We start from the raw sequence: 25,970 nt of genomic DNA on the forward strand, positions 1-25,970 counted from the left end.
AAAAATGCCAGTATTATGTAAACAATAAGAAATTCCAATATAAAGTCTTTCTTATCAACACTGAACTATCATGGAAAAGTTTATATAAAACTCATGAATGAACAATATAATCACTAACAAATGCTTACAAAAAAGAGGCCTTCTAAAAAAAGAACAAAGAAAAAACAAAAAAAACCACCCAAAAACCATAAGTTATTTTTAAAGTGTATGTTTGGCTATGTAGCAGCAGCTGCAGCCACGGTGATGTTCAGGATTTTAGGCCCTCTATCTAGTACTATACAACACCTGTAAAACTGTACAAGCTGAGCATGCAGGTTAATAAGTGATTAATATACATCTCAGGAAGCATTTCTCTAGGCAAAAAATCTTTATTAGGGATGTTTCTTAAGGAGTTTTCTACAAGTTGGTTAGTAGGTGAAATACTGCTTAGTATTTCATCACCAGTGACAGAGAAACAAATTAAGACTGCTGCTGAAAATACTTGTTATGATGCAGAGTGCCAGAATGATAAATGGTAATAGCAGCCAGGGGAATCAGTATGATCTGGATTACTTATTAGTCCAGATTCCTTCACAGACAGGTGCAAAGATATATATGAAGGGCAAGAAATGCAGGCCATGCATACAGATGAAGAAGGCTCTAGCCTGGAAAGCAAGGCTGAGATGTATTTATGGAGTAACTGACAACGTGGCACTGCTTTCCTGCTGCCCTGAAAAAGCACAGCCATGTAACCCCCAGAGATTTCTACAAAAACATATAAAGGGTGGGGTTTAGCCAGAAACTTCACCTCTACAGAGAGCATTAACGATGATGGAATCAGAGTAAGTGGTTCAGAGATTGGGCACTGGGCTGCCTGGACAGTGACAGGGGAAGGGGATCGATCTTTTATCTCTGTTTAGCTGCAGCACATCTGACAACACCTGCGGCACCAGGCACCTTGAAAAACTGCACAGATGTTTTACACCAGAAGCTTTTCATCCTGTCCACCAGGCAAAATTACCTGCTTAAAAAAAAGTACGACCACAAAGCCAGAACAAAGAGGCACAACGTTATCAGAGGAGCAGATGCAATCTTACCTTCACTTGTCGGGCCTGGCTGATAACACATGGCAAGCTGAACAGCTGCTGCACAAATGCTTTAAGCTCCTCCATAGTCAGCTTGGTCCGTGTCCTCCCACTGTCTGGGCTCACTCTGCTGTACAAATGGGCATCATTAAATATTAGGTGAGAGATAAGATTGGATTTATCCACAGTGACAGAAATTATCAAGATTACTGAGAAGTTACAACCAAAAACATTCATCACCTAAGAACTCAAAAAGAAAAACGTAACTCAAACTAAACAAGAATTCCAAAATCCTGCAAATAAAATTTAACACAATTCCCCTAAGTCCCTTCAGGATCATTCACCCTGCCCTTCAGAGGTACAATTGTCCAGGTGAGTTTCAAACTGAGTTTGCTACAAATAGAAGAACATAGGCCCATAAAGTCTGCTCTAGGCAGCTCAGGAAGTTGGCTGCCATGCCAGGCACTGACCAGAAGTCTGAGATATGTAACAGCAACAAGCTCTGAACACAAGTCTTAATTTTTAGTGATTTCTCTCTTGTAGCCAGAGAACTGCTGAAACTGACCTTGCAACAGAGGACTGATATTCAGTGGGAGAGGTTCTGCAAAGACATTTCCATTAAATATCACTCAGAGCCAAGTGTAACAAGCCCACTGAACGGAGTAAAAGATTTAAAAATGATACACTGCACAAATTAAATACTTGGTGTATTAAATACTTGGTGTACAGATCACTGGCAGGCACAACTTCCCAAGCACGACAGATTTCAAATACTGAAGAGCCCTTCCCTGCCAATGAATCTACATTTCAATACTACAGAAATAGTAAAGAAAAAAGTTCTATCATATATGGACTTACACAAAACTGTAAATGTAAAATTTAGATTAATGATCAAATATAATTTCACACCAGCTAAACCTCAGAGGGGAAAAAAGAATCCTGCAGGCTTTGACTGTGCCCCCAGAATCCCCTGAGTGAGGGATCAGGGGCTCCAAGGGACACAGCTGAGGGAGGGGACACTCAGCAGTGTCCCACTGCCACTCTGGCCCTTGTCAACCACACACTGCCACAGCACGAGATGCTGCACAGAAAGGTGCAGCTGTCCCTGCCTGGGGAAACTCCCAACTTCCAGCAGAAGGTAAAGATCTAGGATTAGAATATTGGGCAGAACTTCACAGCTACACATTATCCATTTTTTCGGTTTATTCATACTGAGATGGATAAGGCACAGATTTTCTTCTGCTACATTTGACTGTGAGTTTATTGTTGCATTAACCCTGCCAAATTGCTCTGTTTGAGTACTCGTTTTTAATTTGCTTTAATAACCCTATCCTTTCTGTGAATGTGATCCTTCTCCAGGTGTTAAATATGAACACAAACATTACAGAAGCAACTGAACGTGACCTTTATAATTACACTGCCTACCACTGTTCAAAGAAGTTTCAAGATCTTCTTCAAACCTCAACTCAGTGAAACATTTTTAGTTAGCATACAACAGCCCTCAAATGTATATACAAGTTCCTTTTTTTGCCACATAAAATTCTTTTCTCTTTAGATCAGACATGACACTGAAAGCTGCTGAATCCTCCTACCTCTTGTCTTTCTTGGGTTAGTTCTGGAAACCCACCAAATAACTAACTGATGAGTTATTTCTTCTTACATATATAACAATTTATAATGAAATATATATATATATATATATATATATCAGCAACTGAAGGACTGTTGAGAGAGGGCTGACATACTCCAGCAGCAGGAGGAAGAGCAGGAAGCAGCACCAGACCAGGAACACCTGGGAGCTACCAAAATTAAACTTCACTGGAACAATTAGGGCAGCGCAACCCCTGTCATGCTCCTTCCCTCACCTGGATCAGAGTTCTCAGTGAGTAACACTTCTGTGGCAGTGGGGTTCTACAAGCAATAAAAAACAAATAGGAGAGCCTTCTTTAGCCTCCAAATACAGGAAAAAATACTTCTCTATTGTGTAACAGCTTTCCAGTTAGAACAGATTGTTACACTTGGATCTGTGCTGCAACTAACATTTTCATGTTCAAATTCAAGCAATTATGATATCTGCATTATGTTCTGCGTAGCAAAGTTGGGCATTATAATTAACAAGGTATTTTCTTTTTCCTCTTTCATAATGTCTTAAATAATACACAAAAACCACAAATGCAAGAAATACAGCCAACTACAAACCCAAACCTTATCCTCAACAGAGGAACTACAAGCTACATCAATTTACTGTACAACTGCTGCCACAAGAATTACAGTCACCTCATTGAGCTGCTTTCCACGGGACTTCCATCCAGTGCACAAAACACACAGGGTAGAAGGAGGAACATGCCCGTGGAAGGTCATGAGAGCAGAGCAAGGAACACATCCAGCAGACAGAGCAATGCTGAGGCAGCCACAGGCAAGGCAGGCAGCACAGAGAACCAATGGAGTTACACTGCCCCAAGCCACTGAGGCAAGCCACTGCTTCTCAGCCACACCTCACTGCCTCCCATGGTCCTTCCCAAAAAGTAACAGATTGGCTCAAACCATGGACTGGTTTTGCTCTCTGTATTGTTGTGCTCCCCCAGATCCTTTTGTCACAAACACCAAAGTCAAAACATACTTTCACTACATTTTTACCTCCAGCTGTCTTTCCCTACAACCCTCCCACATGTTCAGCAAAATACTTCATCAGCAATCAAACACAGCTTCTCCAAAGGATTTCACATTTTAGTACGTATGTCAGCTGAAAGCAGAATGTTTATCACATTCCAACTACGTTCACCTTTTGGTCCTTTGTGCCACTGCCAGTGCCTCCACCCCTCCCTACCTCTCGGTGAGTCACAGCACTAAGGAAAAGAAACACTAAAAGAAGCTTGCACACAGGGTTTTTAACTCTTCCAAGTCCAACAAAGTAACAAAGAGGCAGATGGCAGATTCTGTGCCTGTCCTACCTGTGTTTTTGCTTTTTGCTCAGAAGCAGCTGTGCTACTGAAGCACAGGTCTCTGCTTCTTTCACAGCATCTCGGAGCCTGCGGAAAAGATCGTTCTCTGGGTATTTCCTGTCTTCAGCATCCTCCAACATTACTCTCAGCTCAATCACATCTGTAATAAAAGCACAGAAATCATTTGTATGCAAAGAAAAAGGGATTTTAGATTGCTTCAGTGGCCTTCAATCAAGGTTCCAACAGGGTAGTTCAATTTGAAATGCACAATACTAATCTGCATTACGCTCTTGCATTAGTTCATTTTTTTTTTCCAATACCTAAAGCACTATTTCTCTCATTAAATGAGAGCACAGAACACATGTAGGAGTTTCAGGACATCCTATTAAGAATGACAGAAGGCTGACCTTTCTTGTGGTTGAGATTGGCAGACAGAGCCTCTGTAACTCTACTGACCCAAGTGTCGTAAGACTGCGCTCTAACTTTCACTCCATACAACAAAGAAGGAAGGTCTTCTAGTGGATAGCGGTACCTGAAGGTATGGAAAAAGAGACAGAGAAAGTATTAATGCCCATGTGAAAGTCAGGGTATTGATAATACTGAGTTTTTCCAGCTGCAGCAATGCCAGAAAAACAGAACATGTACAATACCTGCTTGCCTAGGAACCAAGAAATAAAGAGGATAAAAATACTCCTTAAATAAAGGAGGAAAAAAGTGTGAGCAAATGTATTTGGCCACAGGGCTACAGCGAACTATTAGATACGGAAGAAAAGTAGGGAGGAAAAAATCCTGTGTACCTTAGACACTTCTTCTGCATGGGACAGGGACACAGATCAGAGGGATGGTATAAGCACACCAGGCGCTCGGGGTTACAGGAACACGTAAGGGCTGACAAGAAGCACGTGGTTCTGCAAGCTGTGCACTGACGTTCATCATCTGGAACCAGCTCAAACACCTCTTCCTCAGACATCAACACTCCCTGACAAAAAGAATTAGCCACTTGCTCAAAAATTCTAATACAAGTGTGGGGAGAGGGAAGTAGAAGTTCTTCTGCAAGCAAAGGGTTCTCTTATTACTCACCATCTGTACAACAGACTCCCTCAGCCGTGTCTCCTCCTCTATCAGCAGAGTCATCTCCTTGCAGACCATGGCAGCCAGCCCCACATCCAAGCACTCTGGATCTGCAGCCATCTTGAAGATCAGCTCCTCGTGGGAGAACACACAGTGACGTCCCAGCCTTCGGTAGTGACTCACACACTGACGTCCAATGGGGAGCTACAGAAAACCACATCGCCATCATTCGGGGAAAATATCACCTCTCAGCTCCCATTCTCCTTCCTCAGACAAAAACTGGGAAAAAACTGAGACTAAGAGTTGTATTTGATGAGACAGAGAAAACTCTAATGCCTTTAAAGCACGTCACAGGTGAGGACAAAGAGGGTAGGGCAGGGGCAATTTCCATAACCTTATGCACCTAACTTCGAGACAGAAGTTTAAGTTGTCCTAAGCTTTTTTTACTTCCAGTGGCAAGGAACTGGCACCAAAGAGAAGTCATCAGGTTACACTCAGGTGAATACATTCCCTTCTGGATATTACTATGCTTGGACACAGACATTTAAAGTAAGATCCCCAGAGTTAACCAAAACTGGTATCACTCATTTTGTGCCTTTTAAAGTAAAAAGATGCTAAATGAATTTGCCACACATATTCCTATTTTCCTATTACATTTTATATAAGCAAAGGAAGTTTCACATGGCTGGTGCAAATTAAGCAGTTTTTCACAGAGGCTACACACACATTGCATCATGAGTGCTGGAGGGAAAAAACAGCCCTGACACACTGCCAGTCCTGCAGACAATTTTTCTGATAAATGAATAGAAGTCCCTGAAAAAGGGCTAAAATTTCCTTTTGTAGCTTAAAAAATGAAGTTAGAGACAGATAAACTAGAGATGAGATAGTAACTTCCAACTGTAAGCCGTGGATAGTAACAGAATGCTCTTTTGACAATTTCCTGAACAATCCACATGAGCTGTGCACTGATGTGGCACAGCACTAATATGATTAAAAGGCACAATGAGCTGGCACAAAGGAGGAAAAAAGACTGCTAAAAGCCTGTCTCCAACATTCAAATGACAATACTTCAGGACAGGACATGGACCTATATCAAATTCAGAAACTGGCATCACAGAAACATCAGCTAAAGGTACTGTGAGATGCCACTTTTTGCTTAACCAATAATTAAAAAGGAAGAACATGTGCCCAAAGTTTCAGTCTGAAGTTACCTAAAATTATGTGCTCACCAAAATTACTTTGTTTAATGGAAACCCCCCACAGTTTCTAACTGCTGTCCCAAGAATTATAAGCATAAAATACACTATTTAACTGAAAAGATTGTTCAGGTAGTTGAGTTACTAATACACCACTTGCACAGCTCACATAGCAAATATATACAAAAGAACAGACCCAGTCAGCAGTGCAGAAGTTCACAGCTTCAGCAAAGTTGTATCCCTGGTTAAATCCAGAGTGATAGGCACGAGGAAAGGTCACAACAAACTCGCCAGCACACTGATTGGTCCTGAAAACCTAGAAAAGGGAGGGTAAAGGAAAGAAAAAATATGTAAAATGCAACAGCTTAAGACACAAAAGTACAAGATGTTTGAACACTGCTTTCTGTACCCACAGATCACCACAGGCAACAACAATCCCAACAGTGGTAAGGATTCTCTCTGCCTTCTTAACATGAATACTCAATTTACAGCCTTTTTCAAAAAGAGCTGAATATATAAGCCAACAGTTGGAAACTGTCTTTATGAATCCCAAGAGGGATGTTTCTCTATCATCATTTAATCCATTGTACCACAAAGTGCAAAAGCTTCTGGAAAAAAAGTTTATGGTTTGCTTTGCTGGGGTATTTGCCAGGGAAGCAATTTGTCCTAAGACAAAAGCAAATGATAGTGACTGCTGCTCAGAGGGCTGCAGACAATTTTGTTTGGCCAGAAAAGCATTTTGTAATGCTGAGATTTCTACTGAATGTAAGGTAAGTATTTTACTGTCAAAAGCTTTTAAAGGCATTTCAGACAAACTTATTGCTTTATACAAGGGAAGGGATCTTTTCTTATTAAAAATTAAGTGTAATACACAGTATGTTTGTTCTGGAAGGTATTTTATGTAGGAAGCTTGGCACACTCACTTCTGCTACAAAATAATTTAAATTTCCTGGTTAGTCTAGGGAAGAGCCTAGAAAACAGCTTTAAAAAATACCCTATAAGTAATGAATATGCAAATGCCCACCATAAAGACTCTTCAGAGTTATGCCAAACCATTGTTACACAAATCTGACAGAGAATGAATAAAAGAGAACACACAGAAGTACTTCTGTAAAAATGCTCTTGTGCTACTCACTGGTACACCATGTTCCATCAGCACATTGGGGTTCATAATAGTGACCAGCTGATGCAGGAGATCAGGCTGGGACTCAAACAGCTCAGGAGCCAATTCCTTCATCACATCCTCCAGCTGCTCTGCTGCGTGAGAGGGCACACCATACCACGTCTTTGGCTCTCCCCTACCAAAACACAAGCACAGGGATGAACACAAGTGAGAGGGAACTGCTGCTGCCACCCAGCTGTGAAGCACACCTTACAGCCAGCAGCACTGTCCTCGTGAGCCGCTGCACACCTACATTTAAATTATCTTTAACCAACAAGCATCTTCTTCAGGATGTACTATTATAATCTGAAAAATCAGTTACACTCCAACACAATTCTCAACATACCTGGCAGTAGATTTGCCTTGGCAAGCCTAACATGGAAGGTAATTGTCACTTACCATGCTCCAAAGGGGTAAAATGGGCAATTATTTTCCTTCAGGAAGAAGGAATAAGATTTAATAAACAAAGCTACAGTCTAAGAAAGATCATGGAAATCCTCCATTCAATTAGGCTTGGAGTAGTCACATTCCTAAAACCAACAGTATACTAGCCAGTGGAGTAAAATGCATGCAATCTTTCTAATATTCCCAACTAATTACTAAAAACCTCCAATCCACTGAACCCGTTAAGATGAAACATGCCAAATAACGTGGATTAGTTAAGTACTAGGGAACAAAAAGATTAATGGGACCAAAACTAAACAAATAATTACTCCACCACTGTTCCAGTCCTTTCTTAACCAAGACCAACAGTCCATCTGCAGTGCTGAGATTTCCTTTTAAGATCCATCTGACTCAGTACAAGCAGGAGTCTGCCGGCAGCCTGCCGGGGTTCCGGGATTATGATTTATCATAATGGACATGGATATATAATGGATATATATATATGGATAATGGATATATATATATAGCATAATGGATTATGATTTATCCAGGAGATTTATCCGCGATTCTGCGGGCGGCGACGCCCCCTGCTGGCCGGAGAGGGACAGGAGTGGGACAGGAGTGGGACAGGAGAGGGACAGCAGAGGGACAGGAGAGGGACAGCAGAGGGACAGCAGAGGGACAGCAGAGGGACAGCAGAGGGACAGCAGAGGGACAGCAGAGGGACAGCAGAGGGACAGCAGAGGGACAGCAGAGGGCAGGAGCACTCCTGGACACCGAACCAGCACTGCCTGAGCTCTCACCGAGCTGTCAAACATGCCAGTTCCTCCAAGACCTGCAGCCCTGCTTTGAAGGCCATCAGCTCATCTCTCCCAGATGTCCAGAAAACTTCCTAAAGCTCCCAGCTTACCCTCTCACGAGTCTCCTGTTCAAACACAAAAGCTCAACACCACAACATTCCCAGGGCTGCTCCAAAAGGCAGGATTACTTCCAAATTTCTCTTTACAAGGCATATTTCCTTGTATATGTGGATCTGTGCTGCTGAACAGTCAGTTCTGATGCCTCTAGAAGCCAAGAGACAGCAGACTCCGCTTCTGGCACACAGACATCCCAACTTTAAAGCATAAAGCATGGAAAAAGGGAATTCTTAACTCGGTTCTAAACAAAAAAAAGTTTCTTAAAAAAGATAGGATCCTGTAAAGCACAATTTTATGGTGACACTGGAATGCTGGCCACACAAGAACATTTCATCAGTTGATGAAAAGCACTAATATGCTTGTCCTGGGTTTGCCTTAATTGAATGCTTTGCCTTGAGCCCACTAGGGTGCTTTAAAAAGCATCTGTATTGAGTTTCAATCACAGCTAAGGAAAGGGACCACTCTGCACATTCAGCTTTCCATGTACAAACATCCTCAGTGTGCTGAGGCTCTCTGAAGTAGAACTGCAAACTTCCCCAAGCAAACAGGGCAGGGTAAGGTAGATGCACAAAGGACAGCCCTTACCAATGCAGGTAGTTGATGGAATAGCTCCAGTGGTCTTCAATATGCCAGCAAAAGGAGGAGAAGCACATCCCTACGTACAGCCAGGGCACCTTCATGCCAGAGATGTCTGCATTGATGTGAGCAAGCACTGACTGCTCGAGAATGGGCATGTTGTTCAAGTTCCAACCAGAGAGAGCATAATCCTGCCAAAAGGAGAAAATTTGAGCAAATCACAACATAAGGACACCAACTCCAGAAAAGGAAAGTACAAATGAAAACATCAGCCAATCCATTTCTATAGCAGGTAATGGGATATTTCCTGCAACAATGGAACATCAAAACTGGAAATAATTCCTTAAATACCATAGTCATCAAATAATCACACTACGATTTTAATACCTGTCTTAGTAATTCAACACAGCCCATCTTATTTAGATCAAGGCTTATACACTCAGGTTTTGATTTCTTCCCCAACACAAGACTGCAGGTTTCATGCTTTTCTGGTGGAACAAAATACCAGCAACACCAGCACAAGAACTAAAGATGCAAGTCTTCAGTAATACAGGACAACTTTAAATTGTGAACAACACAGTTAATCTCATGTTATTATTTCAGCTTTTTTAACATCTGTTTTATCATGCTGCACTTTACACTGATCTACTTTACAGATTACTTTAGAAACTTTTCTCAAGAAATTCCTACACACTCATTTTTGAGAGGACAACATCACCTGTTAAGCAGTCTCACCTTTGCCTTCAAATACACACAGTTTGGTAAAAAAAATTATAATCCAGACAGCCTTAAAAGGCCACTAGTGCACTTCAGCATTAATTTACTTTCCACTTTTACAAAAGCTTGATTGGAGTTTTAGATATATGCCATAGCTGCTGAAAGGACTGGTCAGGCCCTCAGCTCAGCCAAACATTGATTGTGGCTGTTTCCTTTGCTCTGACACTACAAAGACATTGCAGTGAGTCAGAAGACTTAAGTGATCTGGTTAAGAAATTTTTCAAGTGACTACCTCCATACAAATAGATAAACAATCAGTGCTGACTCACTAAGCAGCTACACAATCACAGCATAGCCAACAAAGGTACACACAGGAAGGTGCAGGAATAGGTGCAAGACAATAGTGAGCAGGATTACCTCTACCAGCGAGCAGTATAAATTGATTGGGGGCTGTGTAATCAGGAAAACACACCTTTACTATGTCTGAATTTAAGCATACAAGCAGCAAGAAAATTGCTTTGCTACAGTAAGGTCTGTGGGACAATAGGTAATACACTTACCAAATCATCTTTACAGAATGTTCTATAATTGAATGCTGTATCTATCTACATCTACATTCTTACAGTATGCACAAGAAACAAGCTAAACCAAATTAGTTTGTTTCACCCATTAAGAACCTCCTAAGGAGGACAGAATCACGTTTCTGTAGCTAACTCTATAATGAAAAGGTTTGGAACAAGAAAAAAAAAATACTATTAAAGAGCCTCCTCATACTCGGACAAACTGCAACAACTTGCACATCTTTGCCTGCTAAGATTAAGTGATAGAAAACAGGTGTGACTTAAATCATGAAACAGATCTTGGCTATCAGCAACCAGATCTGTCAAAGAACCTCAAATACCAGATTAATGCCCTGCTCAAAAGGAATGTTAAGTACGAGCAAAACCCCGAAACAATTTCTTCATGAAAAAAATCCACGCTGACTTCTGACCCAAATTCTTAATGTGAAATCTTATGCAGAGCAAAGAATGGGGTCAGTTTGCATATCCTGTTCCTCACCTCCTCCTCTGGCATCAGCTTTCGTCGGCCATCCTTCACTGGGAAGCCACTCCCAAAGTCCTTGGATGAGATATCGGCCCCATATTCCACAATAACATCTTCTTCTATGCTGCTCACTAATCGCCAGAACTCTTTTTCTACTAGCTCAGTGGGAACCATCTGAAAGCAGAAGAGATGTTATGGTAGGTGCAGATAACAAAAATTATCATTCAAGCAATAAATTTCTATTAACTCCCCGTGAATTTTCATACACCAAGGTCGCTACCCCTCTCCCCGCCATCTCTTCAAAGTCATGGTTTGTGTGGGTCAAAGTCAAAGTTTGGTGTGTGTTCCTGTGCAGTGGCTGGAATGCTTCAGGAATTGGATACCACCTCATGGGGGAAGGAATAAGTGAAAGAGATGGAATCACCACAGCTACACCAAAACACAGGGGGAAGAGGAGACAGCCAACAGAAATCAAGCAGCAAAGGGAACAAAGTAGCATGCAAATTCCAAACTATTTCAGAAGATAATGACCAGGATTTCTAAACAGTGAGGAAATGCAGATATAAAATTGTGTTCAGGAGCTTGATCTTCATATAACTCATCATTACTCTTACTCATGTGTATTTATTTATTAAGCTTATTCTTAAAATAAGCTTTGTTCCGTGTCCCAAACTTCTATCATAAATTGTAGTCCTTGAAAGCTACAGGCTCTAGCAAGAATGTCCCTGAATTACCAGAGAACCATGAGAGGAGGAAGACCTTGGTGCTACATGCAGTCCACAGGACAGTGGAACTGTGCCAAAGTTCACTTTGGCAGAAACACTAGTGTGAAAAATGCTGCTGTGATGCAGAACAAAAAAAACCAAAAAACCAAAACCACTGTGATTACCAGACAGATTCAGTCTATTGACTTGTCTACAAGAAAATACTGTAGGAGGAAGGAAAGCAAAGATTTATCCTCTGGACAAACTAAACCAAGACAAAAGCGTAGGAAGGGCAGAAGGGCCCCTATGCCAAACAAGAGCAAGATACTGAGTTCAGTTTATCAAAAAGGGCAAGAACTTTAACTAGAGTGTGCCCAATACAGTAAACTCTAACAAGCAATAAAGCTGTCTGTCCATTGCAGGAAAAGGGTGAAATGAAGCTGAAATGAGACCAGATGCCAGCAAGCTAAATAATTTGTTTACATGTTTGAAGCTTATGGTGCCTCTTTAAACAAGGCTAAGATGCCTTAGCAAAAATCCAGGATCAACTGAAACCTCTTCTCTTTTTCCCTTACAAGGAATCCCAACAAAAGCTGAAACTCACATGGACCGGCATGTTGAAATAATCAGACTTGAAGTTATCGGCCATTTCACCAAAGCTCTGGAGAGTATATTCCCTGACGGCTTGTTCAAATCCAAAGGCCTCTCGGGGTTTGTTGCATTCCTAGGAGACAGAAGATAGAAATATTGTTCCCTGCAGCAGACTCTGACACAGTTACATTTTTAGCAAGAAGCCCCAGCGTCCATCTGAGTCCCTAGGCAGCACAATAAGCTCCCAGTTTTGAGACGTCTCCAGGCAGGGCGGTCGCACCACAGCGGAAACAGACCCGAATTAACGGCACAGAAGCTAATCTAACACTGTAACCCCAGTGCTGCACACTTCTGCTTTCCTGGCCAAAGCTACATTTCATCAGCTACCGCTGCCAGCCACAGAGCAAGACTGTGCACAAGATGCTTAGGCAGCCACAGGACATTTCTGCAGACACACTGGATTCCAGCACCTGCAGAATAACTGCACAGGAACAAACCCCCCAAGTGTTTCAGTCTTATCAAGTCAGCAAATCATCAACAGATTTGACACTGTGAAAATATATAACAGGGAAGAGGAAAAAGGAAATTAGAACAGGGCAACACAGCCAACAACAGACACGGCCCATCTGACAGAAAATCTCCAAGTCTTTCACTGTTCTATCCCCATTCATCTTGAAAATGCAAAAAAATACTGGTGGATATTTCAGCTCCTCTCCCCACTCATTTCTTATGTGTCCTTCTCAGCTCCTTTGGAATTGACACCATGTTTATATATACAAGACACATTGGAACACAAAGATGATGTAAAACTATCTGATACTCAGCTTTTCAGTCAAAGAAAGGACTGAAAAGGAATTAATCAGTAGTTTCTCTTTTTTTCATGAGGAATTATCCTTAGACTATTCCCAACACGTATCAAAGTGGTTCTTAAATGGAGCCTGTGACATCTGTGAACACTGTCAAACAATGTTGACCTAAATACATATAAAGAGCCCTTACCCTGTTCTTCCCAGCTTCTGTTCCAGTACCCTGCTGTAAAATTACATTAAGCATCTGCACAAAATTAACATCTAAAGTAAAAACTGAGGCAAAAAGTACTAGTGAATACTTCAAACACTGCAGTTACTTGTTTACAGGACATATTATAGGCATGCGTTTTCTCCTTCTACTTCTTATTTTCAATGTATTTGCAAACTTTTTCAAGTATTTTTCAAGTATCATTTGCTACTAAAATCTTATTTGGCACCTTATCTTCCCTGGGTTTGTCCCTGCCTGCATGTTTTTCTTTGGTAACAATCTATCCCTGTTTCTACTAGCAATAATGAAATTTCTTGAGTTTTCACATCTTAAACCCTTGCAGCCACTCTATTTACTACTATAGTCTCCAAATTAACTCCATCTTCTATTGCTGCAGTTTGCTAATACTTCCTTATTGCTCTTTCTTAAGAGAAAACAAAGAAGTAGGTTAATCCACTCTCTGAGCAGCAGCCCAGAGGGAAAGTTCCATCTCTTCCCTCGCCTGTAGCTATGAATTTCCACCTCTCTTCAAGCACATTTGCCTGAGTCCATCTGACAGCCTCATCTCTCAGTGAAGGGTGAGAGCAGCTCCAAACAGCGCCATAAAGGAACCAGCAGGAGCCAACACCAGGGAAGGGCACAGGGGAATGGGCATTTAACCACTGCTCCTTTTGGAAACAACTGCAAACAGCAAGCTTCTTCCTCTCAATCCTACATCTACCAACCCTCTGAGCTTGCACAATCTGTCTCCTCATGACAAATACCAAGCCAATCAATGCTTGGTTTGCAATCAATGTTTGCTGTCTGTTGATCAATCATCTCTTGGAACTGGGTAGCTCTTCCTTTTTGAGTAATGAAATTCAACTAGCTTTCACTTTCAGAGCCTGAGCAGTTCCTTTTTTAGACTAAGCCAAATCTAAAATAGCTGCAACAAAATTTTAAATTACTTCTTTCACTTTCTGCTACAGGCCATTCTGAACAATGCTATAATGTCTTCCCAATAATCAAAGCTCCCTGTTGTGCCTGAATTTCATACTTTATTTACTCCATAGTTTACAAAATGTGTCGTCATTATGTGGAAACATCCATTATAACCCTAGCTCTCACCCCTAATTTCCCACTACCAGGTTATCAAATTGAGTTTCAGCTCTTAATATACCACGATCAAATTTTTGGCTGCCACATGGCCATGTAATAAACAAAGGTTATGCCCAAGCTCTAGAAGGAATGCCTCTCTCCCCTTACAGCTCATCAACCAAAATTCCAGGCTCATCTTGCCAATATTCCAAAACAAGCTATGCATTCTACATGGATGGATTGCTGAACTGCTCTTCTGATCTTTCCAGGTACACACACAGAGCTCCAGCAGCTCTTGAACCGTACCTCAGCAACGCACTTTGGACACCTCCAGTCACCCTTGGGTACATCAGGAAGAGGAGGAATCAAGCAGAAAGTGTGATAGCTGTCATCACACCCATCACACAGCAGCAGTTTATCCTCGTTATTTCCTCTACCACAAAATAAGCAAACATAGAGATCCACCTGTGGGGGAAAACAACAAAAGAAGAAAACAGTTACAAGAAGTTTGTCACCCAGAGCCCACCCTACTTAAGCTAAGGAAAAAAGGATGATATCCTGAAGTCCAGTACATGAGCACCAACAGACTCCTCTGGTTTTTGAGAAGTATTGACAATGATGGCTTATGTTTCATTCCCAAAGCAGCACTTTGTGGGGGCAGGAGGACTTTGGGTGCTGCAAAATTACTATGCAGCTCAGTTGCACTATCTTTTGCTGTCTAAATCAAGCAGCATCTCATCTATGTTATTCTCAGGCAAAAGAGTAAGTTACAGTTTTTAGAACTCCTTCTCTTCAGCCCTCTTATCATAGAAAACAATTTAAACTGAATCTCTACAAAGACTGCATGGCTAAGGAAAATCTCAGAAAGGTATTTCAGAAATACACTCATCATCGTTTGCAAATGTACAGTGGTGTCTTTGCAATGAAAAAGATAACAAAATTCACAAATCTACAGACTTCAATCTAAAAATTTACGAGGAAGTGAAGGAAACCACATGTAAAGGTACCAACTTCTTTCTCATTTTTCCCAAAGCAAAGGATAAAACCTCCAAATGATAAGAGAGAAGTATTAATCCCAATACAATAGCAAAGTTTTTGCTACTGTTCAAAGAAGTTGTTCAAGACAGTCTCTCAACAAGAACAACACTGACTGGGAGACTGGGGCCAGAGAGAAAACCACACAGAAAGATTTCAGATCTTTGCTCTTGTTTCCTGTACTGTACAAAGAACTTCAATTAACAGAAACATTTAATATAACACTGAAGAACTGTAATAATCTAAATGGAAAAAAAACGGGTATTGCTTTGCTATGGCTAAAAAATTCCCTTCTGTATGAATTTTTACTAACAGCATGAACTTCATGAATGACACCTGCTCCAAATTCTGCCACTACTCCCACCAGCCCCTGGCGACTCGGGCTGTGCGCATTTCCTCCACACAGCTCAAAATAACACCAGAAGAGGCGGGGCTGCGTTCGGTGGGGCCTGCTAATTTAATCAAGATGTCACAAAAACATGTGCACTTCAGCTGATTAGGTGTATTAAATAGTTAATGACAAACCCATCTCCAGTTACAGCTGCCTAGTTAAATATGCAACCTCCTAGCTGTGCAATAATTTACTTCTTAAGGAGACTGCTCAGGTTTCTTAAGAAACTATTTTAAAAAATAATGCAGCTCTACTCAGAGACGTATCATTTTCCCCCTCATGGAACAGCATGTCTGTCCAAAGCACCAAACCAGCTGCTTTTGTTGCATGTACACAGGAGGGAGGGAGGGAACCTCAGCAGGCACTTCCATGTTCTCTTCCCAAAACTTAACAGTGCATGAAAATAGCAATCCTAAATTTTCTATGGTCCTCACTAGCTACCTGCCACTGGTAATACCTTCTTCCCTCTCAACTCCTATTAACATATGCAACCTCTGTGCTAGCCGAAGTGATGATGTGGCAAATACAAAAACTGCACTGAAACAGATATTCACAACAAGCAGATCTGTGATCATGCAATAACCACAAAAATCCAGCTAGCCACGTAATAAAACAGTGTAAGACTATGATGATATACAACCATATGCATCAAGGGGATAGGAGGAGATAAAAAGTGTGTTTTGTTGTCCCAGTTAGTAACTCACCAAATAAAATCAATTTTGTAGTTAGCACTTTAAAAAAAGATAAATAAATGATGGAGAAATACACACAAAACTGCACCACAGTATTTTTCAGCCCAATGTTATATGAGGTCAATGCATCACCAGTGCATTTAGGACTGCTCTCCTTGTCCAAGTATTAAAAAAAAGTGTGAAAACAAATAGTACTAAGTCACAGAATTTCAAAATATTAGAGTTACAGCAATACAATTTCAAAACAACAGTTCTGTGTTACAACATTTTCCTTTTCCCTTATAAATACAGGTTGATGTGCTTGTGTGAATAAAAAGAGTAAACAAATTATAGTGCTCCATAAAAAACCCCAAGAGACTAGAAAAATTATTTTAAAATTAAAGCATAGTTAAAATTATGAAATGTACATGACCTAGGAAAACCATATACTCAGAAGCAGTAGCACAATTGAAAAAATTCAAGTCACACAAATCCTAACTCATCTGCAGTGGCACAGGGATCTGGTTTTTGAATACCCAAATTCTCCCTCTTTTTTCCCCCATATAAAAATGTGATTACTAGAGTCTTTAGTCTTCCATGGTTGAAATTTAAGATAAGCTTTTGTAAGTGTTCTCAGGCTAAGAGAAAAAAAGGAACAGCTGAATTCTAGTGAAGGGTCTAATTCTCTGGACAAATAAAAGCACTGATCCTCATTCATGGCTGCACACCCACATTAAGTTATGACACTTCAAAAATACGAAGTCACATTCTAGGAGAGACATTAAGAACAACTGTACATTGCTTTCCCATTAATTTGTCTCTGACAAACATCAGAGAACTGAAAGTTTTATTTTTCCTATTCAAATTCAGAACAGAAATGACGCAAGATGTGGAATTGCTAAAAACAAACTCCTGAAGCAGTGGAGCAGCTCAGAATCTCTTCTAAGGAAAAGAAGCAGTGTTACAGCTGTTCTACAAAGGGGAGCTCCAACAACAACTGAACTACTGAAGGCATTCAAGCACTTGAATTCAAGTATGATCAGCAAAAAGCTTCACATTCCTGTCCAAAAGATTAAAACCAAAGCCTAGAGCACAGATTGTTTTGCAAAATACTGTTCTTTCTCCCCATAACAGTATCATCTGCTGTGGCATGCATCCATTCATCTGTTTGGAGGAGTGGGGGTTCTTTTAGGGAAAAAAGAAAAATCTCAGCAAATCAAACAAGTCCTTTCTATGAGAAATCACAGCAAAGGCATCACACTTACGAAGTTGACAGAAAGAGTTCCCTTGCGCTGCCTCATCTGCATTCCAAATGCTTCTGATCTGGGTCCCTTGCGCCTTCGCGTCACCTCATCTAGAAGTAAAATGAAGTTAAATGCTATTAATATCACATCAAGATAAGACTTAGCTTGTAAAAACACCACAGATACCCAGCCTGGCACCCTGCCTTTCAGATCAGAAACTACTTAACAGTCCAAAGAAAGCAAAAAATGCCATCTTATACCTGGCCAATCTAAAATCAACAGGGATTAGGAAAAACATCTTTTGCTTATCCTTACAGGTGATCCCAGTGGTCCCATGAAAAACAGTGAATTAAACACCTAAGTTGTGCACTTTGCTGGCAGGATCAGTTTCAGTACTTTTAAATCCTGCTTTCCCTTTCAGTCACTCAATTCATGGAACAGCTGCTTAACTGTTATTGTTACTATGTAATATATAAAGAGCTGAAAATCTGCCAAGTTATAAGAAGCATTCTAAATCTCTCATGAATGAAACCCTAGAATACTTAGCTTTCTTTTTCCAGTTTCGATTTGCCTTCCTCTTAATACTGTCTCTAGGGACATTCAGGAAGATTTAACAATCTCACTGAAAGCGAAGAGCCCAAGATTTAATTACCCTCTTTATCCTTTGCTCCCAAAGACAGTCCCATCATCTTGGGTCCAGCTCCAAAGATCTGCAGCTTCTTTAGTTCAGTGTTTCTACTCATTTCTCCTGCCTCTGCCTAAAAATAAAAACAAGACCACATCAGAACAAACCACCAATATTTCCCCTCCAGCTTTCTTCACAATTTGTTGCTATTCCACTCTCCCAGAATACATGCTCGTGGAAAGAAGCAGGCCTGAAAATGTATGATTTTCTGTTCCTAAAGGCAATGAACATATGCAAATGGAGTATGAGACATAATTTTTGTCCCAAATTTCCAAATTATTTCTCATATAATATTCCAGATCAACTACAATAAGTCACCTCCACACCAAATAAAAGAATTAGGTTTGACTTTTTGCAAAAGAATAAGAAGAATGCCAGAACAACTTTTTCCAAAATCACTACGATTCAGTCAAGTGCCTGGATTTTAATGCAGTTCCAACAGTATTTCCTTAGCTTCTCCTTGACTAGAAACATCCCCACGACACTAATGAGTTCCAACCAACTTCCTTCAGCTTGGCTGCTTCTGGGCTTACTTGTGATGAAATGCTGTGAGTACAACTCAGATCACAGCTACTCATGTTGCAAGCTCAAAATCAGAAGTAAAAAGACCCATTTGGTGACAGCTCCATGCCCCTGCCAGCGATCTTTCCTGAAGTGTTCTGCTTAAATGAACTTCTTCCTGTTTCCCATTACTGACCTACCTCCTTTTCTCCCATCACTGCCTCTAATCTAACAAGAAGAAAAATAAGAAAATATTCTGGTTTTATCTGTAAAACAATCACCTTGGCATTTTTCTTTATGCAGCCTCCTTAGAATTTGAAAAATCTCTCTGATGTGGTATAGAAGAAGGCCACTAAATTCTCACTGTTCAAAAACCTCCTCCTGAAATTCACTGATCTTAAAAAATCTCAGCAAACTTATCAGCTTTGAAGGTGCGCATGTAATTTTAAAGAAGTTATTCTTCAGTTAACTTCCTGATGATACTTCATCTGTTATTTTTCAAAGTTATGGCCTGATATCTCATGCCTGTCCCTTGGGGTGACAAGCCTTCAAAGTTTTTAATAAATTATTAAAGAAAAAAACCCAAAAAATTATTCAAAATAGTGTTTAACATAAGTTCTAACACATTTGCAACAAACATTAAAAAAAGATAATTTTTCTGCCTTAATCAGTTGTTTTTCTTGCTTCCAGAAGATATAGTTTCCTATGCATTATTACTCTAAGGAATTTTTAACGATATTTACAGTCCCTGTTCCCACTGAACTGGGTATGCATTGTGCTAACAGGCATTTTCCAACCTAATTACTGCTGATACTCTAATTTTCAACATTTATATGCTGCTATTAAATTATTTTCACTTTATATGTGACCAACTTTGTAAGCCCACTGTGCAACTGTGCAAATTTTTCCTCACCAATTCCTCACTTTTTGGCTAAAAAGCCATAAGGAAACACACCCAGAGTCCCTCATTTTCCATTTGAAATTCATTAACAGCTCAACCATTCTCTCAGCTAATAGAACCTGACAGAATCAACCCACATATTTTAGCACAGACATCACTTCAACAGCGATCTCCTCAGTTTCTCCTAGTATTGTGACCAAAGACAGTTTTCTCAATGGGAGATAAAAAACGATTTTATCACATTTACTAAAAGTAAATCATTAACATGCAGCAACAAAGTTTTAGAGCTTAAAACTTAAAACTAGTTTAAGAACACATTACCTGAATATATTTTCATAACTCCACTGCTCAGATTTACCTGGATACCACTAAACGTTATTCATGCACAGGTGGAGCTACAGAGTTTTGAAAAAGAACAGTCTGCATATTGGAAGATGAATGTTTTTAAAAATCAGATTCCTGTGTAAACACTGACAGGATATTGATACTTAAAGGTGTAAATACCAGAAGTATTCAGAAGCCCCGCTGAGCATTTTTTCTGCTGTGTCCTTTAAGACTCTAGGAAAAGCCAAACTCAGAACAGGGAGTGCATGGAAGCAGCAGCAGCAGTCGTGCGTTCCTTGCCATTTTCTCACTGCTAACAACACAAAACTCCAGCTCACTTCTGCATTCTACCTCCTCTACACAAGTGAAACAAACTTGATTAAGCTATGATTCTACTCTTATCTCCTCTTTGTCCTGAAGGATACAGACTGTGTCTTTCACCTTCTCAACTCAAAGTACAGCCCAAGGGCTTTTCCTGCATATGGGCCAAGGCTAACAACACGATCCAGCTGGACTGATTCACTCATGATTCGCTTGTCTCACCCCTCATCAATTCTGACACATTTGCATGCCCACTCCTCCACCCCCAGTGCACAAGACTACAATGGTTACAACCAATAATCAAAAAATGTACACGTTTGGGGCATTTGTCAGCATCTCCCACAGCTCTTTTGTTCCACTATTTTGTTTCACAGTTGTTCCCATGGAAAGAAATCTTTCAACTGAAAAAAACCTGAAGCTTATTTTATTGTTATTCTGCAATCATAGATACCTGAAAGCAGATATACTACTTAGAATTGTTTTCAAGGAAATTCTCTGGACATTAAGTTAATACCCTTGAGAAGACAGCACTTTTTGTTCCAGTACTGCAATTCTTTATCAGAAATTACCATGACATAACCTCATTAGACAAATCCCTTGTCAGCTAAAATACACCCTAACAGACCATTTATGAAGATACACTACCCTTTTCAAAGAAAGTATTCTCCTAAATTTAAGCTTTCCTTAAGGATATTCTCTTTTCCTAAACTGAATTAATTTACTTTATATTGTAATTTTCTTTACAAGCCTTTAGGAACTCAGTGCCTTCCTGCAGCTTTTATTTGTGACACCTTTCTTTGGAGAAAAGAGAGAATAAAGCATTAAGTTTATTTTCTGAACAGAATCTCTCAGCATCTAATTCTTCCCTTCCTATGCAATGTTTTCAACTGACATTTGTTTACAGTATCCAAAGATTCTAAAGCCACTCTTCACAGAGGGGAACACCCATTCCCCATCTTCTTTCATTTTTCACCTATTCCAAAAATCCTGATATTTGCTTTTTCAAAATCTCTCACCCCTTTCTACTGCTAAGGATGTTTCTCTATTTCAGTAATTTCTAATTACTATATTTATACTTTCTTATTCGTTGTCCATTCTAAGGTAAGTTATCTGCAAGAAGATGCAGAGGATCTTTGGAAACTATTTCTAGCACTTGGAAAAGATCTCCAGAGCTGCAGAGGTCTGTGGAATTATCCATGCTCACTAACCAGGCCTTGTGTACCTGGCATAATGATCACACAAATCACTCAGACGTTTCAGCTAGAGCAGAATAACATTTTTTTACAGCTTTTTACATTACTTGCAAATTACCTGCTCTTCTAAGATTGTTTAGACAACCTCTGGTCCAAATTCAGCTATGCTTTTAGACAATGAACAGAGTCCTGTCTGAAATAAAAAGGTGCACTAAAATCTGGAACAATGTCTCCATGTTCTCAGATATTTATTTACACTGCTATCATTTCTGGCTGCTTGAGGAAAAATCTGCCTCTAAATGCTGCTCCAGGGATGACTTAAGATAGTTGTACACAGCTTCCAACAAACACAGCCAAAACCTACTTCTCCTGTCTGTGCAATAGCAGGAGTTTTTCTTGTATTCAAGAAATCACTTCAGCCATTTTAATAACTGCAATGCTTAAAGGTAACTTGGCTACAAGCCTAATAAAAGGCATTTAAATATAAATATATATAAATATATATATATACACGCACATACATATATATATATATATATATATATGTATAGCAGGTGATCTAAAGAAAACTATCTCTTATTTCTGAATTGCAGGCCCTTCAAACAAAGAAAAACAGCTTTACAGTGCCAGGATCACCAAAGAATCATCTTTCCAACATGGAGAAATGACAAGTACCATCACTCTACTGAAATCAGCAGGAAAAAAGATCCCACAGGACCTTAATAAAACAGTGATACTTTTACACCACGTGCAAGAAAACGGACATACTGGCATTTTGCCACAAGATCCATTCCAGTCCAAAGAAGAATTCCACATAGCAAGTGACTGCTGAAGTTCATGCAGCACTCTCAGATTTTCTGGACAGCTCCCTACCAATACCTTGTTTGAGAGATCTGGAAAGATCAAGAAGCCTGGGACTGCTTGTGTGATGCACTGCTATGTGGCTGTGATAAATAACTGCAAGTCAGCTTTAGCAGGCTGAGAAGACACACTCAAAAGGACAATTCAGTCTAAATCATCAGAGAAGAAGGTGAAAATGTATAAAGGATACTCAAATACCCTGGTGACAAGAAAGGTGTATTATGAAAAAAAAACCAAAACAGTTAAAGAGCATTTGGAAAAAACTTTGTGGTGCTGGAGCTGAGTCTAGAATGGCATGAAGCAAGTAGGAAGTTGGTTGCATATAAATCCAGCTTTCGCCCACACTCTGCTGATGAGCCAGCAGGGAGCCAGCAGACTTCATGTGAAAAGCCTCAGGATGCTGCCTGCAAGGAGTATCTCTGTCAAAAGGGGAAGGCCTGATTTAAACAGTGCAACAGAGCCATCAGGGCAATACCCCACAATTATTTCTAATAAGACAGCATTTTAAATGGTGGTGATTCAGTCTGAATTCAGATTTTCTCCGGGGTACCTCCCAGCATTTAATATCACCTACTAGAATACCAGAAATTCCTGTAACAGCAGTAATTCAGAGGGAAGGAAACTGCTTTTCAGCAGACAAACTGTAGAACTCCTATACAGCTGCAGCCATCACTGATCATCTCCTCATACATCTGTTTCAGTTCTTTAGAACTGCCTGCCCAGCTTGAGACAGTTAGTCCCACATGCAATTCCACAATTAACCATTACCTACGTGTATTTGTATTTATGTCATTAAGAGGCACATTTAGAAAAGGTTTTTAAAAGTTCTGGAACTTTGCACTTAAAGCAGAAGCTTTAACATCAACTTTCTAACAGCTTTCTTTCTGTTCTCATAGATACAGTCATTATCAAGGTACTTAGGCTGCTTGTCAGTGAAGAAAAAACAACTTTTAGAGGTTTTGGCACAAACAGTGCATCTGCTGTATCAAAGCAGGTCTCAGAGCGACAAACTTCTCTGGGTTTTAGTTAAATGAAGACTGCTTCCCATGGTGTTTCTGAGCAGGCTCCCATAGCCAAAGGGACACTGGTGGGAGAAGTAAGCGTTCTCTGTCTGTAAGTGCTGATGAACAGGAATACCTGGGATTTGACACGCCTGGTTCTCTTCAGCATAACGTTCATCCTCGAAGCCTGCTTTGGGGAAGCCTGGCCATCTGAGCTGAGGTCCTCAGCCTCCACTTTTTCCTTTAGATCCAAGTTAGGCTTTTGGATGCCCTAGAGGAGCAGAGCACAGGACATTGTGTTGGGCAGGCAGTGCTAATCATTCCATAGCCTGTGAATCATTCTGTTTGCTAAGAAACAGGATGAGTGCAGTCACACAGCATTACACACACCATTTGGAAAAGAGGCCAGTTAATTCATTCACCCTTCAAATAAGAAAACTGAATCTCAGCTACCAGGCTATCAAGAGAAAAATAAACATTTCAAATTAAGCATATCATCTTTTGCCTTGTTTTCCTTCCCAACACGGTTGTCTTCAGTCCTATAAAGAAATACCAGAGAAGAACTACACAAGGTCCCAACTGCCAGCACTGCTCTGTCACAGATAACTACGAGGGTGGTTCTAGCTTTGTTGGCACAGCTGGAGCTTCCAGCAGCACTGACCCCAGGTCCCAGTTTGACATGGAGTAAGCCAGCCCTCAGTGTGCCTTTTGAGTCCCCTCTCCACAGCGTGAAGGGCGAGTGGCTCACCATGAGGCTGACCCCGGACTGGAAGAGCTCGTAGGGATACAGGATCCGTTCATAGTGAGACTTGAGCAACGACCCCGTGCCTTTTCCTGGCAGGTAGCCAAGCCGACTCGCCACTTTAGACCATTTCTTCTCTTTGGTCACTACTTCAAAGCCTCCTTTGTTGGCAACAATCTGAAATGCATAAATAGTAAGTTAAGGGTTTAGAGCTGCTCTCAGCAGCTCGCGTGAAGCAAGAATCAATTAAACCAACCAAATGTTAAAAGGCTCCGTGAGAAGTGACAGAATCCTGAAATTAGCTTTCATTTCCTGAAGAACTAGTCCTGAAATAACAAAGCACTTGCTTATTCTTATGGCTTCACACATTTAACGTGATTTTTAATTTACTAGCAAATGTAAATTACATACTGTCCTGGACAGGAGGAGTCCAACAGTCAGGGTTTATGATGTGCTGGAAAAAACACAAAACCTACCATAAGAACAAACTGAAAAGTTAACTCTCACCAGACTTGTACTCTGCTGTAAAACACAAGTCTGGCCAGCAACAAAGCCCATTCTAACAGAGCCCAGGCAGAAGGAAGTGTTGGGCCTCAGAACTCTCGCAAAACCCTGATGGGAAGAGAGACTCCTATAAAAAGAGGGAAATGTGAATTTACCTTCCAACTCAGTCCAGTTATTACACGTGACTTCAGTTGGTTTGAGACCAGTAATTCAAATACAGAACTATCACTGCTAACATCAATACGTACATAGAATTGAAAACAAGACCATTTGCCTGCAAGCAATGATCCCAACTGCATATGAGTTGCTTCCTCCAACACACAGGCCACATTTCCACTGCCTCCATTCCTTTTCCAGTCTCACTGCCAAGCAACTTAAAACACAAATGGACTATAACTCTGTTTATATCATTGTAAGACTAATATCATTTTTACAGCAGTGTAGTTTTGCATTGCTTTTCTTTACACACGAGGACTAAATTTCAAACCTAATGTTTCACACACTGCTAGAAACCTCAAGGCAAAACCATTTTGCTACTGGAGTGAAATTCATGGCTTGCTGGTGAGGCTGAGGTAAACTGAGAAGTCTAACTGTGACAGTGACAAGTAAATTTGTTAATTCTGGTTTCTCCTATAGTCACAAAGAGTTACACTTAAATAGAACAATAATACCATTGATGATAATTTTTCCTCATATTTACAGAAAAGTTCTAGAAAACCCTTTTAAAGTGAAACCATTTCTAAATTTCAACTTATCTTTAAAATTTCCAGGAAAACTTGTTTTCTAAAATTATCTATGTGTGAACAATGGCTAAAGAAGGCAGCAATGAACCAAATCAACTCAGAGCTGCAAATCTACAGCCAACTGAAATGTTCCAGCTCATTACAGTGACCCAGACATTTTCCAGTACCCCCCTGATATCCTGCATATCCCAATAAGCCACCACAGACACAAAAAAACCTCAAAACAAAACAAACTGAAAACCATTTTATCAGCTTTTTTCTACATTTTATCAGCCCTTCCAGACTCTCCAAAATGCTTGACTTTCTTTAAAACTAAAATATACTCAGGTCTTTACATCTTTACTTATTAAGACAAATATATCTTGATGGGGAATGGAAACTGATGCTCTAA

At 40.3% G+C, this 25,970-nt stretch overlaps 1 protein-coding gene across 2 annotated transcripts in view; it reads right to left on the reverse strand.

Moving 5' to 3' along the window:
- Nucleotides 1–25,970, reverse strand: part of KDM5A (lysine demethylase 5A) — a 46,073-nt gene that overhangs the window by 16,130 nt on the left and 3,973 nt on the right. Inside the window, exons 4-18 of one of the 2 annotated variants that reach the window (XM_005530542.3) lie at nucleotides 24,339–24,509; nucleotides 23,727–23,861; nucleotides 18,456–18,561; nucleotides 17,825–17,913; nucleotides 14,769–14,927; nucleotides 12,382–12,501; nucleotides 11,089–11,247; nucleotides 9,322–9,503; nucleotides 7,409–7,571; nucleotides 6,470–6,589; nucleotides 5,087–5,281; nucleotides 4,804–4,985; nucleotides 4,414–4,538; nucleotides 4,016–4,166; nucleotides 1,077–1,191 (exon numbers count right to left, since the gene is read on the reverse strand). In XM_005530542.3, coding sequence (XP_005530599.1) covers nucleotides 1,077–1,191; nucleotides 4,016–4,166; nucleotides 4,414–4,538; nucleotides 4,804–4,985; nucleotides 5,087–5,281; nucleotides 6,470–6,589; nucleotides 7,409–7,571; nucleotides 9,322–9,503; nucleotides 11,089–11,247; nucleotides 12,382–12,501; nucleotides 14,769–14,927; nucleotides 17,825–17,913; nucleotides 18,456–18,561; nucleotides 23,727–23,861; nucleotides 24,339–24,509 — 2,172 coding nt within the window. Of the gene's footprint in view, nucleotides 1–1,076; nucleotides 1,195–4,015; nucleotides 4,167–4,413; nucleotides 4,539–4,803; nucleotides 4,986–5,086; nucleotides 5,282–6,469; nucleotides 6,590–7,408; nucleotides 7,572–9,321; nucleotides 9,504–11,088; nucleotides 11,248–12,381; nucleotides 12,502–14,768; nucleotides 14,928–17,824; nucleotides 17,914–18,455; nucleotides 18,562–23,726; nucleotides 23,862–24,338; nucleotides 24,510–25,970 lie in introns of both variants that reach the window. The other variant, XM_014259336.2, reaches the window with a different exon arrangement.

The sequence above is a fragment of the Pseudopodoces humilis genome, chromosome 5 (genome assembly GCF_049639895.1).
Source record: "Pseudopodoces humilis isolate 2021_Gansu_Grassland_sample_001 chromosome 5, ASM4963989v1, whole genome shotgun sequence".
Classification (NCBI taxonomy): domain Eukaryota; kingdom Metazoa; phylum Chordata; class Aves; order Passeriformes; family Paridae; genus Pseudopodoces; species Pseudopodoces humilis.